Source organism: Polistes fuscatus, unplaced genomic scaffold (assembly GCF_010416935.1).
Source record: "Polistes fuscatus isolate 324 unplaced genomic scaffold, CU_Pfus_HIC Scaffold9, whole genome shotgun sequence".
Lineage (NCBI taxonomy): Eukaryota > Metazoa > Arthropoda > Insecta > Hymenoptera > Vespidae > Polistes > Polistes fuscatus.
Genome location: NW_025113173.1, coordinates 5,066,215 through 5,082,830, shown reverse-complemented (window position 1 = coordinate 5,082,830; position 16,616 = coordinate 5,066,215). Strand labels below are relative to the sequence as shown.

General features: G+C 30.8%; 2 protein-coding genes across 7 annotated transcripts; both read right to left on the bottom strand.

The window, feature by feature from the left end:
• Positions 1-926: 926 nt before the first annotated feature.
• Positions 927-4,806, bottom strand: LOC122525480. 6 transcript variants are annotated; one of them, XR_006305803.1, is made up of 12 exons: positions 4,635-4,800; positions 4,183-4,319; positions 3,931-4,059; positions 3,704-3,843; positions 3,498-3,608; positions 3,350-3,410; positions 2,970-3,259; positions 2,751-2,882; positions 2,420-2,644; positions 1,368-2,302; positions 1,215-1,291; positions 927-1,097 (listed from the first exon to the last, which is right to left on the bottom strand). XR_006305803.1 is itself a non-coding variant. In XM_043648299.1 (11 exons), the coding sequence occupies exons 2-11, from the start codon at positions 4,302-4,304 to the stop codon at positions 1,068-1,070; spliced, it is 2,328 nt and encodes a 775-aa protein (XP_043504234.1). In that variant the 5' UTR covers positions 4,305-4,337; positions 4,635-4,805; the 3' UTR covers positions 927-1,067. The 6 variants fall into 6 exon arrangements, 5 of the variants coding, with proteins under 5 accessions (XP_043504234.1, XP_043504233.1, XP_043504236.1 ...); XM_043648299.1 differs by having other exon boundaries at positions 1,215-2,302; positions 4,183-4,337; positions 4,635-4,805; XM_043648298.1 differs by having other exon boundaries at positions 1,215-2,302; positions 4,635-4,805.
• A 2,068-nt stretch (positions 4,807-6,874) lies between these two features.
• LOC122525517 (chaoptin) lies at positions 6,875-15,777 on the bottom strand. Its single transcript, XM_043648363.1, has 6 exons — positions 15,266-15,777; positions 11,714-12,324; positions 11,073-11,246; positions 10,220-10,338; positions 9,991-10,137; positions 6,875-9,884 (listed from the first exon to the last, which is right to left on the bottom strand). The coding sequence occupies exons 1-6, from the start codon at positions 15,268-15,270 to the stop codon at positions 6,897-6,899; spliced, it is 4,044 nt and encodes a 1,347-aa protein (XP_043504298.1). The 5' UTR covers positions 15,271-15,777; the 3' UTR covers positions 6,875-6,896.
• Between the last annotated feature and the right edge of the window lie 839 nt (positions 15,778-16,616).

The following is a 16,616-nucleotide window of genomic DNA, read 5'->3' as shown; positions in this document are numbered from 1 at the left end:
AATTAAATTTTTTACTTTGCAAAAGTATTCAAAATCAGTACTTATTAAAAAAATAAGCAATCTATGTTTTTTTATTAATATTCACGCTCTAATATAAGAGCATACGTACATTTTAATCAAATCACAAAATTATAAATGTAGAATAAATTAATATCTTTTGACTGTAAAGTTCTCTGGTAATAAAGTCTTTTTTTCTTATATTTGTCTGTTTAATTGTAAGTCTATAATATGTGTTATGGGATTCTTTAAAATATTAATGTATATATTGCGCATATATTAAAAATAAGCAGAAATAAAAAGAAAAAGAAATGATATTTTTTTCATAACAGAATAAATAAATAATTGTTTATAATTTAATATGTATATTAATTGAAATAAGTAATAAAAATAAAATTAATATATTTACAACTCGTGGCAGTAAATTATTATATGAAGCTATGAGAGAGTACTATTTCATTAATTAAACTAAAGAATAGGATACATTTTTGTGACCTGGTTGCTTTTGACATGTAAATAAAAATAAATATATATATATATAATTATATATATATATATATATATATATATATATATATATATATATTTTGTATAGAGAGTAGTCAATACAACAAGGCACAGCATGCACCATTCACAGAAGAAATAATAATTTTGTCATTTAATAATATTTATGCGACATCTGCTAATTTTCATTTGAAAATTTCTTAACTATGTTTATTTAATCAACAGCACGTTCCTCCATATATAATGTGTCGCCAGACAATTATTTATGCGGTCACATAAATGGCTTTTTATTATTGGTAACTTTATAGTTTTTTTATCTTACCATTGAAACATGCTACCAATTAAGATAATTAAACATAACATTAAGTCAGATTTTACTTGTACATTACTCTCACTGTTTGTCTCTATCAGTCTTACCCTCATTATTTTGTAACATTTTCTTAACACATTTAAACATCAGCAGAAAATGGATTCATACTAAAATACAAATAGTACTTAATTGGCTGTTCATAGCTTTATCGAAGCCGAGATGGATAAAATGTATTTCATAAAAATAAAAAGTTTACTCAAGTAACTTCACCTGCGAAAGCTTCATGCTGCATTAAACAAACCTCATCAATATTAGCTACTGCACATAATTATTTTAATACATATACATATATATATATATGTATATAAATATGTATATATATAAAAAAAAAGGTACACTATACCTGAACATATTGTTCATCGTCTGTATCTCCATTACTGCATTGTTCCAAGGCATTGCTTGGATTTATCTTTTCGTAGTCTGAGTTAAATATACTATTATTATCTTTTATCTTTTCATATCCATCAATATTTGTTTCAGATTTATAATTACTTACTTGTTCGTATGGTGGTTCTTCTGAGGCAGCAACACTCATGTATCTTACACTTTCATAATTTGGATCCCCATGACTTACAGATTCATAATTCGGATCTGTATCACTATCACCAGGACGACATACTGATGCATAATTTGGTTCTCCTGAATCATGAGGCATACTCTCATAGTTTGGCTCGGAATCTGTATCCTGATCTAAATCAACTCTTCTTCGTAATCTAACTTTTTCGTACCCTGGATCTTCACTACTTGCATTACTAATTTGTCTGTGCTTAAAAGATGTAGGATATGTCAATAATATATCAGGACCATCGCGAACTGATGTTGATGTACTTTGATAATCGCTATTTCTTAAAGATTGAAGATGTGGTATTTCATAATTAGAATCACAAACAGGAAAACTTCGTGCAGCTAAATTCCTTTTCATATTCACAGATTCATAACCATAATTAATTTCTTGATTTAATACATTTGTATCTCCATCAGGAATTCGAGATAACTTTAAACAATTACTTTCCATTTCAGAATGAATATTAACAGTATTGGCTGGTATTGTGTAATGAACAGTGTCGTGTTCTTCTTTCTGTATTTCTACTGAATCATGACTAGACCACGAAGCTCTGCTAATTTCTATGAGACTAAGTTTTCTATTTGAAGGTATTATTTCTGAATGTAAAATATTAGAAGATCCAGGAACGTCACTTTGCTCTTCTGCATCTCTTTTCTTTTTCATGACTTTAGCATACATATCCTCTAGAGATTTTCCAGTTGCTAAATTAGGTCTTATGCGTTCATCATTTTTCGCTCTTTTATCAACAGCAGCATATGCATCTGAAATTGCTTCTGGTGGAGGAGGTAATGGTGAATTTGCTTGACGTTTCTCTGGCTTTGGAGAACCTGGGTTTATGATAGAACTATTGGCACTTGATGATGATGCTAAAGAAAAAAAAAGAAATATATATAAAGATATAATTAATATCTCCTTTAGTTTAATAAGATAACAATATTAAATGAAAAATCATCAAGAGAAAAATAATGATATTAATAACTGACCCTGTCTCGAATGAGCATGAGCAACATGACGTAAACTATCAACGCTTGGTGGTTGTGGAGCAGTATGTGTCTCCTCTGTACGTGATGATGATGGTTGAATAAATGGATTTAGATCACTATGTATAATTCTACTTGTTTCCAATATTGTTGGCTGAATTTGAGCATATGTTTCACTGCCACTAGTGTAAATTTTTTCTTGTTCGTCAATAGCAGCATACATTTCATCTATTGCACAGTATAATAATTATATAATATATAAATGAGATAAGAATTATGTTCTTTTAATTTTAATTAACGAAGATTGAATGTAACAAATGAATTTTAAAAGTACCTGAATCATCAGATACAGTTGCATAATGAGGATCAATGGGCAAACGTGTTGGTTGATGTTGTTGATAAGATGCTTTCGTTTGTGCTAATATATTAGCTAAGGGTTCTCGCACACTTATACTAGTATATCCTTCTACATAAATAAAATTCAAAAGTAATTTACTGTGTTATACTGTGTATTATAAATTTCTTATCAAAGCTTAATATTTATTAAACTTACTAGAATCCTGAGAATCACCGCTAAAATGTTGTGATGTACTAGGTTGTGGTGGTTGTGGTGGATGAAGATGTAACATAGCAAGAGGTGGTGTCATATAAGGTAAATCTTGATTAGCTTGCACACCTCCAGAAATAGCATTTGCAGCTTGTATATCATTAGGATTCTCAGCGCTCAGGAGTGAATTAAAAGACGACGATTTTCGAGTTCTAGGAGGTGCCACTGGATTTCCATTTGCATGATTTGATGATGTTGATGGTTTATCAACAATAATCGCTTGAGTACTGTTTTTCCTAGAATATTTACAGTAAATAAAAATTCTACTATATAATTTCATTAAAGATAATTAATGAAATTCACTTTAATATATATATATATATTACCTATGCGATTGATCAATTTCAGATTTTGGTATACTTTGAAGTTGAGCATATGGATGTTCATCTAGAATAGATATAAGGTTTCCATTTAAAACAGATAATTGAAGAGAAAAATAGTTCATATATTGGTATTATTGTATTTTTATATTACCATTTTTGGATGTAGATGGTGTGAATCTTGAAAGTTGAAATGTTGAGTTATCTTGAACTATTGAAACTTGTTGAGAAAGACCTTGTGTTTCTCGTTCAGACTGTTGCTCTTCTGTTGGAGCATCAAAAAATAGTTTTCAATAAACATCATCTCATAAAATAAAGTAGATTTATTTAAAAAGAATTCTTGCAAAATTTTTTATATACCTGTATCCTGTACTGTAGCATACAGTTCAGAATTTATTTCGCTAGTTTCATAAATATCTTGAGGTATAGATTCTGTATTAACTTCTCCTCTATTTTTATCTTTTGGTATATCTGGTAAGCTTCTATTAGCTCCGCTTATTCTACAAATATAATAAAAAGATAACAACGATGCATAATATATATATATATACACAATATTCTTTTTCATATAAAAATAATGAAAAAACCTTTTGCCATTATCTATCGTTTCCTGTAATGGTGGGACTTGACTAACTTCTATAGATGGTAACGTATTGAAATTATCATTATCGGAATGATTAATCGTTACCATCCCACATAACCCAGGTAAATCGTTCCTATGTAGATACATGTTGTTTATTAATTATTTAATTCAAATCAATATCAATCAGTAATATGTCAAAATAATATAATACAATAAATGTTTTTCATCAATATCTATGCGATTCATTTAGACTTACTTAGTTTGATTTCTTCGACAACTGCAAATGCAAGCTACAACAAGCCCAAGAAATGTAAATAGCGTTCCAACAGAGAGAACCCAGTAACACCAGGTACTTCCTTCGACTTCAGTTTCTGTCATGTTATAAACTTCCTCCTAAATATATTTTTGAACCTACATCAGCAAGACTACTTATTGCAATCTTACTGTTAACATAACCTAAATACACGTAGACACCTTAAACGGTCACTGTTCATTATTAATATTTCAGGTCATTTTAAATCACTCATTAATTAATTTATCATTAAATGAACAAATCAATTAATGGAAAAACACTAAATGAATGATTACAATTAATCACTGTACAGATTAAAGCTATTATCAAAACTAAATCCTAAGAAATCCAAGGCAGGCAAATAACACAAATTAGACACTAAATTATATATTCTAGTAAAGACGCATACACTATACCATTGAGTTCTTGATGCACTATCCCACTTGCGTATGAAGGAAGATATTTTTTTATATTATTGTCACTTTTTAAAATGAACATTGATAATATTGTAAATATTGAAAAATATAGCGTTAGCCCCTAAGTCATGATAAAAGTATTTATAATATTTTTTTTAACGTGTGTTATTTCTATTTATTTATATTATTATTAATAATATATAACTTTAGATCTTTATTAAATTTAAATAGAAAAATATGTCTAATGTATGCCGGATGATGAGTGATACATCAAATGATTCATATGCACATATATGTATATACTATATATATATATGCATTTATATAGAAAAGTAAATGAGAAAGAGAAAGATAAACGTAGACGATTTTCGCGAATGCTTCCTGTCTCTACGGAGATACGGTTATCGGATAAACGAAAGTCATGCCACTCTTGCAAAATGCCGGCTATATATTGTCTATTAAGAGAGAAAGAGAAAGAAAAGGCCTGTAAGAGAGAGGAAATGAATGATAGAGAAAGAGAGACAAAGAGAGAGAAAGAGAAAGGAGGGAGAATTCTAGTCTATGAAACAAAAAAATACTAAATTATAATTCTTGACCTTTCTTTACCTGGACCTAATGTCTAATTTATTCATCCCTAATTAATGCACCAAATTGACATTGATTTATTATATTTATTTAAAAACTATTTGGAGAATGAAAAACAAATCTTAAATCATACTAATCCTTCTATTAATAAAAATAACAGGAAGTAGATAAATAGTATATGCATACAGTATTAATTTATAGCTAATTGCAGCGAAGAAAGTCTGTGATTTAAACGATCTATTTTTCTTCCTATTTATTATTTTTTCTTTATTAAAACGATTATATTCCGAATAGTATTTAAATAATAATTTAATAATACGTTCTCTTTTAAACTTATATACCTATATATAATATAATATAAGCAATGGATTAGAATTATTGAATATTCACTATGCGTATGTACATGTTCAGAATATTTGAATATTTGAATATTCGAAAATTTTACCGCCCTAAAAATGGCGCCATTTTTAAAAAAGAAAGTAAATGATCGATCGGATATCGGTGATAATTTATCACAGGAAATAGTTACGCGTAAGAAATGTTAATTGGATTAATGATGAAATATCGTAGATTTTTAAAAGAAAATTTATACAAGAATTTATCTATTAATATATTTTTTCATTTGTAAATTATATCGTTCGGTTTATATGATGATAAAATTGAGGCGGATTTATTGAGATATATTATGATATCATTTTGCATATACGTTTTTACATATAAATATCATTATTTAAATATCACACGCGTAAAAAAAGAAATTAATGAAAAAATAAGATGCAAATAAAATTAAAAATAAAATATAGACTTGTATATATAGATATATATATATAAAATATTTATTATTATTATATTATATTTATAGTGTTTGTATTTAAATAGTTAATAATATATATATGTATGTATGTATATATGTACATTATTCAAATAATTATTATTTTTTCTTATTTTAAAATAAGAAATTACTTTTTTTTAATAAGTATAATATATTAATTATGGTAGAGAGAAAGAGAGAGATAGAGAGAGAGAGTTAAATTGTCGAAATATCGTGATTATGGCATTTATGTCAATGTTAAACAACTGATTTAAAAATCTATATTTAAATATATATATCATAATATATAAATAATGAATAATCAATAAATTTGAAATAAATGATATCATCGACATTCGACATTTGATTATTTTAAAATATTTACTTAAGATTACGATTTGTATAATTATATTAAAATACGTGATATATACACATACAGATTAAAAAAAGAAAAAGAAATATATTCATTTGAAGAACTCACATTCTGTCCTCTAGCACACTCCTAAAGATATCATAATATTATAATGAACATTTTTATTTAATTAAAAAATGCTCTCAAGCACAATTGAAATAGATACTTCGATTGTGTTTTATATGAAATCAAAACTTAATCGAATCGATTATCTATAAAAAAAAAATTCTACAATCTTGAATCTGTCTTTGATAATTGATCATTCGATCTCTTGAAATTCTTGCTATGATTAACCACTGTGTTCATATAGCGCCATTTATAATATCTCGATTATTAACAACATTATTAACAAAAAAATACGAATCAATGATAATCGAATAACAGATGACAATCAATTAAATTAGAGACAAAATTATACGGTCACACTTCTAAGACGATTAATAAGCACGTTTTATTATCTATCAAACTTATTTTCAGATGGACACGTGACATACATCGGTACCGGTGGATTATCGTAATAACCGTATAACGGTTGCGATACTTGCGGGGGTGGTGCGAATGGATGCATAACATGTACTGGTTGAACATAGGGCATCATTTGTACCGGTGTGGTAGGTACCGAAGAACCATGTACACCGTTACCACGACCTAACGTTGATCCGTTATAAGATCCCACGTAAATATCGTGATTGATCTTACCAGAGTAAGCACTGGCGGGTCTTATCATTGAAGCTTCGTGAATACTAGATGCTACTGCTGTCATTCTAGCTTCGTTCATTTGAGTGCTCCACTTGAGTCGACAAATACAGATAACTATGACAATGATGGCTATGAAAGCGACGACACCACCCACTATGCCAATTATTAAAGTGTCGTCTGTACTTGACACATTTCCTACGGAAACACTGTTGGTATGATCTCCGTTGTAATTCTTATTTCTATTGTTCTGAGTAGTAGGTTGTACAGTCCAGATAATCTCTGGTTCAGCCGTGGTTGATCTCGAGGAAGGTGTCATTTCTGTTGTTTGATACCTGCTAAGTGTTGTCCGATCACAAGTAAGATATTCCTCGGTAAGATTGTTTAGTAACATTCCTGATACATAATCAGGAGTCATACAAATAACATTAGGTGCTCTATCAGCTAATCCTTTTAACCATCTCCAAAAATGTTTTGTTTCACAATTACAATTAATAGGGTTGCTATCCAAACCGGTGAGTTTTACGGAACCGCTTCTTTCGTCGAGAGCAGCCAACAGTTGAACGGGCAAAGCAGTGAATTTATTTCCTGTTATATCCAATGATACTACCGTAGAACGTGGTACTGGGAAGAAGAGAGCAGCTGGTATTGTGTCAACGGATGTATTCTTCAAGCCGAGGGATAATGAAGGTACACGTACACCTACCAACGAACTCGAAAGTACAGTACGTAATCTTTCACCTCGTAAAGTTAATAGTCGTAAACGAGGATGCGTTCTTATAGAAAGTTGCTCGTTTCCCACTGAAGAATCTTTGATTTCAATATCTAAGGTTTCTAGGTTTGGCATCCCTTTCAATATTCCTTGTACGTCGAAATAACCCAATTTTGGATAATTATACGCGTACAACGAACGTAATTTTCCCAAGTGTTTGAATGCGTTCTTTTCTATTCTCGTACAATTAGGAAGATCAGCGATCTTGAGTGAACGCAACGTGGATAATCCATCAAAACTACTCTCGTTGATAGCTTTAACGTCGTTGTTAGAAATTTCCAAACTTTGAAGGGTTGGAAGTATCTTAAATGTATTAACCAAATTAGAGAAATCCGTCAATTTGTTTCTAGATAAGTCAAGACTTTCCAACATGGTGGTACGTTCAAGAACAGCTGGTTTTATGTCTATTATTTCGTTGCCAGAAAGATTTAAATGCTTTAAAAATGGTGTCTCAAGTCTGGTCAAAATTTTGATACCAGTTTGGGCTAAATTCAAAGATCTCAATATCTTAGCTTCTCCTAATATACCACGTACAGCATTTTCGCTTAGTGGGTTTTCCGAAAGATCAAGTTCTTTGACATTGTTAACTATATCTTGTGTAAATACCTCAGTCATTTTATTTCTTGCAATCTTTAAACTGAATAACGATGCTGATTGTCTCTGTAAAGTTCTTATTGGTATTTCATTGAAGTAATTTCCTGATAGATCGATGCTCTCCACCGAACGAATTCTCGATTGATCGAATATGGTCTCGGGTAAGGAAGCTAATTTGTTGTTTTGAAGATCGAGATGTTGAAGACGTAACAAGCCCTCCATCGTACGTTCGCTTAAAGTTTCTAAGACGTTGTTAGACAGATTCAATATTTGAAGTTGCGTAGAATTATGGAAAGCCAGTTCTTCGACAGATTCTATCTTGTTTCCTGAAAGATTCAATGTATGCAATCGACCGATTTGCGAGAATGAAAATTCACCGACGTTCTTTAACTCGTTTCTCGACAAATCTAAACGTTCCAAAAATTGCAAAGATTTGATAAAATCGCTAGGGAAATGAACAAAGTCGTTGTTGGACAAATCGAGACTTCTCAATCTAGGATGAATCACAAAAGCTGTTGGTGATAATTGGCTCAAACGATTATTCGATAAATCCAATATTTGTAATCCTGTTCCAGTGTTGAAATATTCACCGATGAAAGACGTCAATCTGTTGCCACGTAAATTAAGCTCGTAGAGATTGATCAAGCCTACGAAAGCTCCATTATCGATGTGTTCGATAAAGTTATCGGATAAATCTATCACAGATAAATTATAATGATGTTGGAAAGTACCCTCGTCTATCTCTTGCAAATGATTTCCAGATAAATAAATTTTCTCTAATGATTCCAAATTCAACATCAATACTGTCGGTAAAATTTTCAATCCTGTATAAGATATATCGAGTATATACAAGGATGACGGAAATATTGGTGGAAATCCTCCATAAAGTGCGTTACTACTTAAATTAAGATATTGTAATCTTGGCAATTGTTTAAAAGTTTCTGGAGAAATTCTTTTCAATTGATTACCAGCCAAATTTAAAGATAATAAATTTCTTAATGGTAATTCGTTTATATTGGTCAAACGATTGTAGGAAACATCCAAATTCAATAACGTATCTTCCAAACCGGCGAACGTATTTTGTGAAATAGTAGACAGCATGTTGCCAGAAAGTTCTATGCTAATGAGATTTTCGAAATTATAGAACAATCGACCTGGGATTTCTCGCACCAAGTTACGCGTTAATCCTAACGTAACGAGACTAGATGACGTAGATCGAATTAATTCCGCGGATAGTGCCGCTACACGATTGAATTCGACGTGAAGATGAGCCAATGCTGGTAGTCGTGTTAGTGCAGTAGCTGGTACTAATAGAATATTATTATCCTGAAGCGACAACCATTTTAATTTTACTAATCCTTCGAAGGATGATTCCTCTATCTGAAAATAAATAATACCCAAAATATGTTATTTTATTTTTTATAATTAAAAATAATTTTTTATCGTATTATAACAAAATATAAGACATATATTTTCATTTATTTACCGTACGCAAAGCATTTAAGCTTAAATCGAGTCTAGTCAGGGAAGAAAGACTGGAGAACGTATTTATTCCAAGTCGACCAATATTATTTCGACTTAAATCGAGCACCTGCAATTCTGTTAGCCCTAACAAATGGGCACGTTCAATTTCCTAAATAAATTTTCAAATTAATCATCGATATAATAAATACATAATAAATTATTTCAATTGAAAATATGATTGAGAAACTCACGGTAATTAAGTTATTCGATATATTTAAAAACTTCAAATCCGTTAAATGTCTCAAAGCATAAGTTGGAAATTCTTGTAAGAAGTTTACGGAAAGATCCAATTGCAATAAATTGTATGCTCCTGAAATGATCGATTATTAATAGATAATCAAGATTTTTGTATTATTTTCTTTTGTCTTTACGATTATAAATTCTTATTGTTAAAAAATTCATAAATACGAGTCGTAAAAACCTGCTTGTTTTTTTTTTAAATAGAAGGAAGTAAAAGACTGATATTTCGCTAGAGACAATAGTCTCGTGAGAAATTAAAAAATATGAAGTTCATTGTTCTTTAGAGGTCGACTACTTCTTCCTTGTAACTAAACATCGTACTTTCGTAGGAATAATAAACGAGCGCGAGAAGACGCGCGTCAAATTCCCACCTGTTTTAATGATGTAGATGATTTTGATAGGACGAGTTTTGAACATTATAATTTCGTTCTTTGCGACGAAAAATATAAAGACACATAATTAATTGTAATTATAATAATTTGTTGTTGCTTAATTATATCTTAATCACGAAAAAAAGTATGTTACTCGACGTAAATAGAATAGAAAATCACGTGCATTATTATACATCAATTTATTTTTCTTTAAAGATAAAAAAGAAAATAGGATAATAATTAATTTGAATATATACGATCGTCTACGTTATCATTTAAACAATGAAGAGAAAAGTTGTACAGTTTCATGGGAATTTTCTTGCGTTATACGAAGATCTTTCGATTTTATATAAAAATTATATTATATATACGTCATTTATTCTAAATGTATAGTGGAAGATATTTAATTTGTTAGAAAGTAACTTGACCATACCTTTAAAAACATCGCTATTAAATCGAGTGAGATCGTTACGAGATATGTTTAAGAAAAGCAAGTGTTCTAATCCAGAAAGAGAACCATCCTCCATATGTGACAATCCATTATTACTGATATCCAAACGTAACAAAGATTCGCCTAATGTCAAAAATGCTCCTCGTGAAAGGGAACCTGCAAATGAATTTCATTAATAATGATTTTTGTATTCATTGATTATTTGTAGTTTCTCTTTCTATCTTCAAATTTTGTATTTATGGGGCTTGATAAAAATGCTAAAGTTATATGAATAAAAGGTCTATGATGTACGCAGCATGTAATATTGAATACGTGGAGAAAGTTATATAGGCGCGAAAATTCTGAGCATCTGGTACGAATGTATCCTCCGTGAACTGCGAGTGAACCGTTAAGCAGCAATCTGAGGATCGATATACCGAACTCTTCAAGCAAAACCTTTCTCGTATTACGGGATTGTTATTGTCGAAGATTAGAATATTCTCCAGAATAGAAAATAATCGCACAATGCAGCAAAGAAATTTTTATTATATTTATAGAAGCCAATAGAGATAGATACACGCATACGAATATATAAAAATATCAAAATGAATCTAAAACAAACAAATAAATCAAATTAAACGTACCAATATTATTTCCAATAAGGGATAATATCTTGATGCCTTTTGGTCCTTTCAACGAAGCGGTAGGCACAGTAGTCATATTATTTTCATCCAAATAAAGTTCTTCGAGATTGATGCAACCTTTGAAAATTCCTTCCTCGATATTACGTAGTCCATTTTTCCGAAGATCAAGTCTTCGTAATTCTTCCATACCGTGAAATTCATTGCTCGAAAAAATAGGATTCAAATTATCACCGAGAAGGTTATTGGCCAATCTCAATACGCGTAATTGAGTTTGCGCTTGCAATTGGCGATCCATTAATCTGTAAATGGAATTATCGGAGAGATCTAACTCTCTCAAGGTTAAGCCAGATCCAACTAGTTCTTCTGGTAAGCTTTGATAACCGCAGTATCTTTGGCTGATCGAAACTATCGGTTGACCCTTTAAACTGTCCAAAGCGTCACGTGTAAAAATAACATGATCGCAATTCATTTCTACGGATCTTGGATAATTCGGCGATATCATGCATTTGCACGGTACGTGTAAATCGCGTTTTAATTCTACGCACGGTCGCCATTCTGCCTCGTTTTGATGAATATTGACGATAATTAACAAACTCAACAGAAAGTACGAACTGAAAAATAAAAAGAAAACGAAACGAACAAAAATAATCTCTCAATTTATCGAATAATTAAATAAAAATACACAAACGATCCGATTATAAATCTAGGATAGAAAATCTTGGAAATAGATACTGGCTAAAGGAAGAGAACTATTAACGTTTCTTTGCATATTATTCCTCGTTCCACTTTCAAATTTCAAACGGTGATAGTTATCGAGAAGAAAAAGAATTTTTATGAGTTGCGAAAGAGAACGCATCGTTTTCGTCACTTTTTTTTTAACCAATAAAATATAACATAACGAGTAAAAAATGTATTCTTTACTTATCGATGTTAGTTAAATGTATAATAAAAATCTATGATATATCTCCGGTGTAAATATTTGATTATAGAAAATAAAATGTAAATTCGTACAATAATGTGTAAAGATTTCTATCGTAGATGGGAATGATGATCTTTTTTTTTTTAAATGGAACATCGAAAGAGTACCTTTCTTTTTCATTCATGCATCGCATATTATCCTTTTCACACGATCGGACAATAACTTCAATCTCACAATACAGCGAGTACGTGTACATCATTTAATTATTTCGTAGTATCTTACGTTTCAATTTCAACGCCTAGTCATCGTACTAACAGTAAATCAGAAAATGACTTTCGCTTCCCAAGTGTTCAAATTTCTGAAGATAATTATAACCCGATTGGATGATGAAAAGAGAGAAAAAAGAAAGAGTGAATGATACTTTGGTGAAACCGTAAGCGGTGAAACTTATATGCGCGTTCGAATCATTAATTACAATTTTATGAATGAACCCGATTCACATCGTAACCCAACGTAAATGATCTCATTTTGTATATACTTTTATTTGATCTTAATCGTGATAATGAATGATACCAATAATTGATCTTGTAAAATACTCATCACGATTTCCTCGTAACCCGGATTCTTTAACGAGTATTGGCAGTTGGGTTCGAAAGAATCGTTCATTTCGAATGTAAAGTCGAATTTGGTCGTTCGAATAACGGTAGGTGTAAAAAGATTGTCATGACTTTGCAGACCTCTGGTTGTATCGTATTTATTCTCTTTCTTTTTTTCTCTCACTCAGATTGTGTCCTCGATTTCCATCATGAAAAAATTACTATGAACTAAGAATACATGAATGAAGATCAATAATCTGAAAGATATTTAATTGGATAAAAAATTGAATTAAATCATATTACAGAATACCAACAAAATTCCTATCACTATCTAGTGCATATATTAGATTAATCATTGTAGAAATCACTTTGATATATTTCACTTCATCCTACTCTATTTATTACGCTTCTATTGGCCGAGTTGGTTATTGTAATGATTAGATATTATGCCGCGTAATGCATTTCAATGAGATTGCTAACTCTTACTGTCATTAGAAATTTGCTAGTACGTGTAAAAGTGATTACGATATCCTTCCCCATCGTAATTCAATAAAACTTTCTATTTATGCGAATAATTAATTGTCTCTTTCTAAAACCATATACGTAATGTTTCTGATTTATTATTTATACACATTATTTTTTTAAATGAAATTCAATTTTTATATATATATTTATAGACTTAAGGAATACCGTAAGCCTGCGTGGTTGGATGACTTTCAAGTCAAATAATTTAAACAAATACTTCTTACGAATACTAAGCACCACTTTTGCCCGGCAGCTAGGTAATAGCTTTAAGACTGCAACCGAAGACTGCTTTCTACTGTCTAATTAGTAATACTGGAGCGCACCCACTTTTACGTTGCACGCAATAGCTAATTTCAAATTATTTTGTTCTCACGTTCGATATCAACACTTCTCTAATCCCGTATAAATACGAACAATATGAAATTTCCTACTTCTTTCATATTCATATTTTCTTCTACATTTTTAATTCTTACAACCTATTGTAATTTTTAAATCATATAATTATATAAATGTCTATATTTTGAAAAATTCATTTCACTTTAATATTCAACATTTTGTATGGTATTTTCTTTTTAAAGTATGAGTATACTATAATTTTGTTTGGTTTGAATATAGAAAGAATGTATTTGATTGAATTAAAAAATAACTTGTTAAGAAAAAGTAAATGATATATAATTATTTCTTTCGTATTTTCCATAGATTTAAATTCTTGTATAAGGCTTAAAACATAATATAGGAACGATAAGTCAAGGAAAAACAGGTTTTATAGACAAAAGTATTCGCAGGAAGGAGCAACCTCGAAGATTTTTTCGCGATTACTCCTGCGAACTGGATAGACGAGTGCAGCACGATTTAATACCGCAGTTATCCTCTCTCTCTCTCTCTCGAGAGAGAGAGAACTTATCATTTATTTTTATTTAATGTAAAATTCGCGAGTCTATAAAAACAAATAAACAAAAAACAAAACTACCTATTCTTTAAAAAAAGAAAAAGAAAAAAATTCCGCGAAAGAAAATATTCCATTTTCTAACAACTTTTAAATAATTTCCAAAACTAATACAATATATGTAAAATAATTAAAATTACATAGAGAATAATTTCAAAAAATCTTGAAATGTACGCGAGCGAGCGTGAGAACTGATTATGTTCCGGATGAAGGTTAAAATTCTATCATGCGTGAGAAAGAACTTGTTTCATAAACAGTACCGATCCTAAATGCACGTGCGTCATGAGAAAGTAATTTTAATAATTACATTCACTGCTAACAAAACGCAAGGCCAGAATTGTTTTTTCATCCCCTTTAACTTTGCCGATAAAATTTGAATAATTTAACAAATTAACGTGAAAGATAAAATATAAAATAAAAAGTACGTATTACATATAAATAAAATTCAACAAAAATCTATATGAAATGATAAACGATCAAATTAGAATTTGTTAAAAATCTAACTCATTGAGTTAATCTAGCAAATATCTATATTCCATTTTTCCAATCAATATTAAAATACTTACACCATGATGACGACGATGGTATTGGCACTTCCACGTGCCAATTACAAAAATACCGATATCAAAGTTTCACAATTTTTTCCGAAGGTGTGTCAATTATCCAGCCGTGTTATTTCTCTCAATACCACTATCACCTTCGAATCACCGTGTCAAATTCATGGAGGATTTTACAGATGGATCGATCATCTAGCGATGATCTTCATGGTCATCGTGTGTCATCGATGGGTCGGTCACTTCCTCCTCCTACCTTTCTCTTATTTTTTTTTCTTTCTTATATTTATCCTTGTTCCCAATAAACTATACCTTTTCTCATTGGATTATTTTCAAATGGATATCACTATTAGCAAGCATTATCTGTTGGAATAGTTAATTTACTTTGATGCGCGAAAACACGATGGGACAAGAAAATACGAGAAAAGACAAGACGAGAATAAGAAGTCACGGTAAGATCACGATGAGAAGAAGAATCGAAAAGATATATACATATAAAAAGAAAGAAAGAGAAAGAGAGAGAGAGAGGAAAAGATGAGATACCGATGAACGTGTGCACGGTGCCCTTCCCAGAGGTTCGCGGACTTGGACATAACGGGGATCCCGAGTTAACTTGTGAAGCAACTTCGGGACCATCACCGTACGATACCACCACCAGGTTACCGGCTTGGATATCAAGAAAGATCGAGAGAGAAGGAAGGAAAAAGAGTGGGAGAAAGAAAAAGAAAAAATGAAAGAAAGAGAGAGAGAGAGAGAGAAAACCCATAGAAGGTCGTGGAAAGGAGAGGGAAAAAGAGGAATGGAAAAAGTACGCTAAAGAGTGACGGAGAAATGCGTTTCTTGGCTAATGTAAGAAAAGAGCGCGAGGTAGGATCATGGATGTAGGAACAAGTTGCGGGTTTCTCGAGCAACCTTTCACTGACTGTTCTCTCCTTCAGTACACCTATACGAGTAACCGGTCGTCCAAGGTATGCCGTTGGCTATCTCGCTAGTTATGCTGTTGCTAGTTCCACATCGAATTGAGACAAATATTCTTTCGAGTTAATTACTTCGAGAGATATTTGTCAATGATCATTTTTTTGTTTTATTTCATTTGCAATTGTTCAATCATTATTTCATGTATATTCATTTAGGAATATTTTATTATAAATAAATATAGTTTCGTAGTTACGTAGGAAAGATCGGCATGCGTTTGATACGCATCGAATGCATCGAATGCATCGAATGCATCGAATGCATCGAATATGAATATGACCTCCAAGGTATTTTCATTACTCACGCTTCATGCATGAAATAGTGGAGAATTGCTAATTAGAATCTTAAGAAAGTACTGAGAAATATAGATGTTGAAATATATTTTCTA

Bases quoted from the DNA above. Each gene is read 5' to 3' on its own strand.
- LOC122525480 (XM_043648298.1), bottom strand. The intron at 3,609-3,703 runs GTATATAAAAAA...ATGCTCCAACAG, and splicing joins TGCTACAGTACAGGATACAG to AAGAGCAACAGTCTGAACGA. The intron at 3,411-3,497 runs GTAATATAAAAA...TATCTATTCTAG, and splicing joins ACCATCTACATCCAAAAATG to ATGAACATCCATATGCTCAA.
- LOC122525517 (XM_043648363.1), bottom strand. The intron at 10,138-10,219 runs GTGAGTTTCTCA...AAATTTATTTAG, and splicing joins TATCGAATAACTTAATTACC to GAAATTGAACGTGCCCATTT. The intron at 9,885-9,990 runs GTAAATAAATGA...ATTTATTTTCAG, and splicing joins GCTTAAATGCTTTGCGTACG to ATAGAGGAATCATCCTTCGA.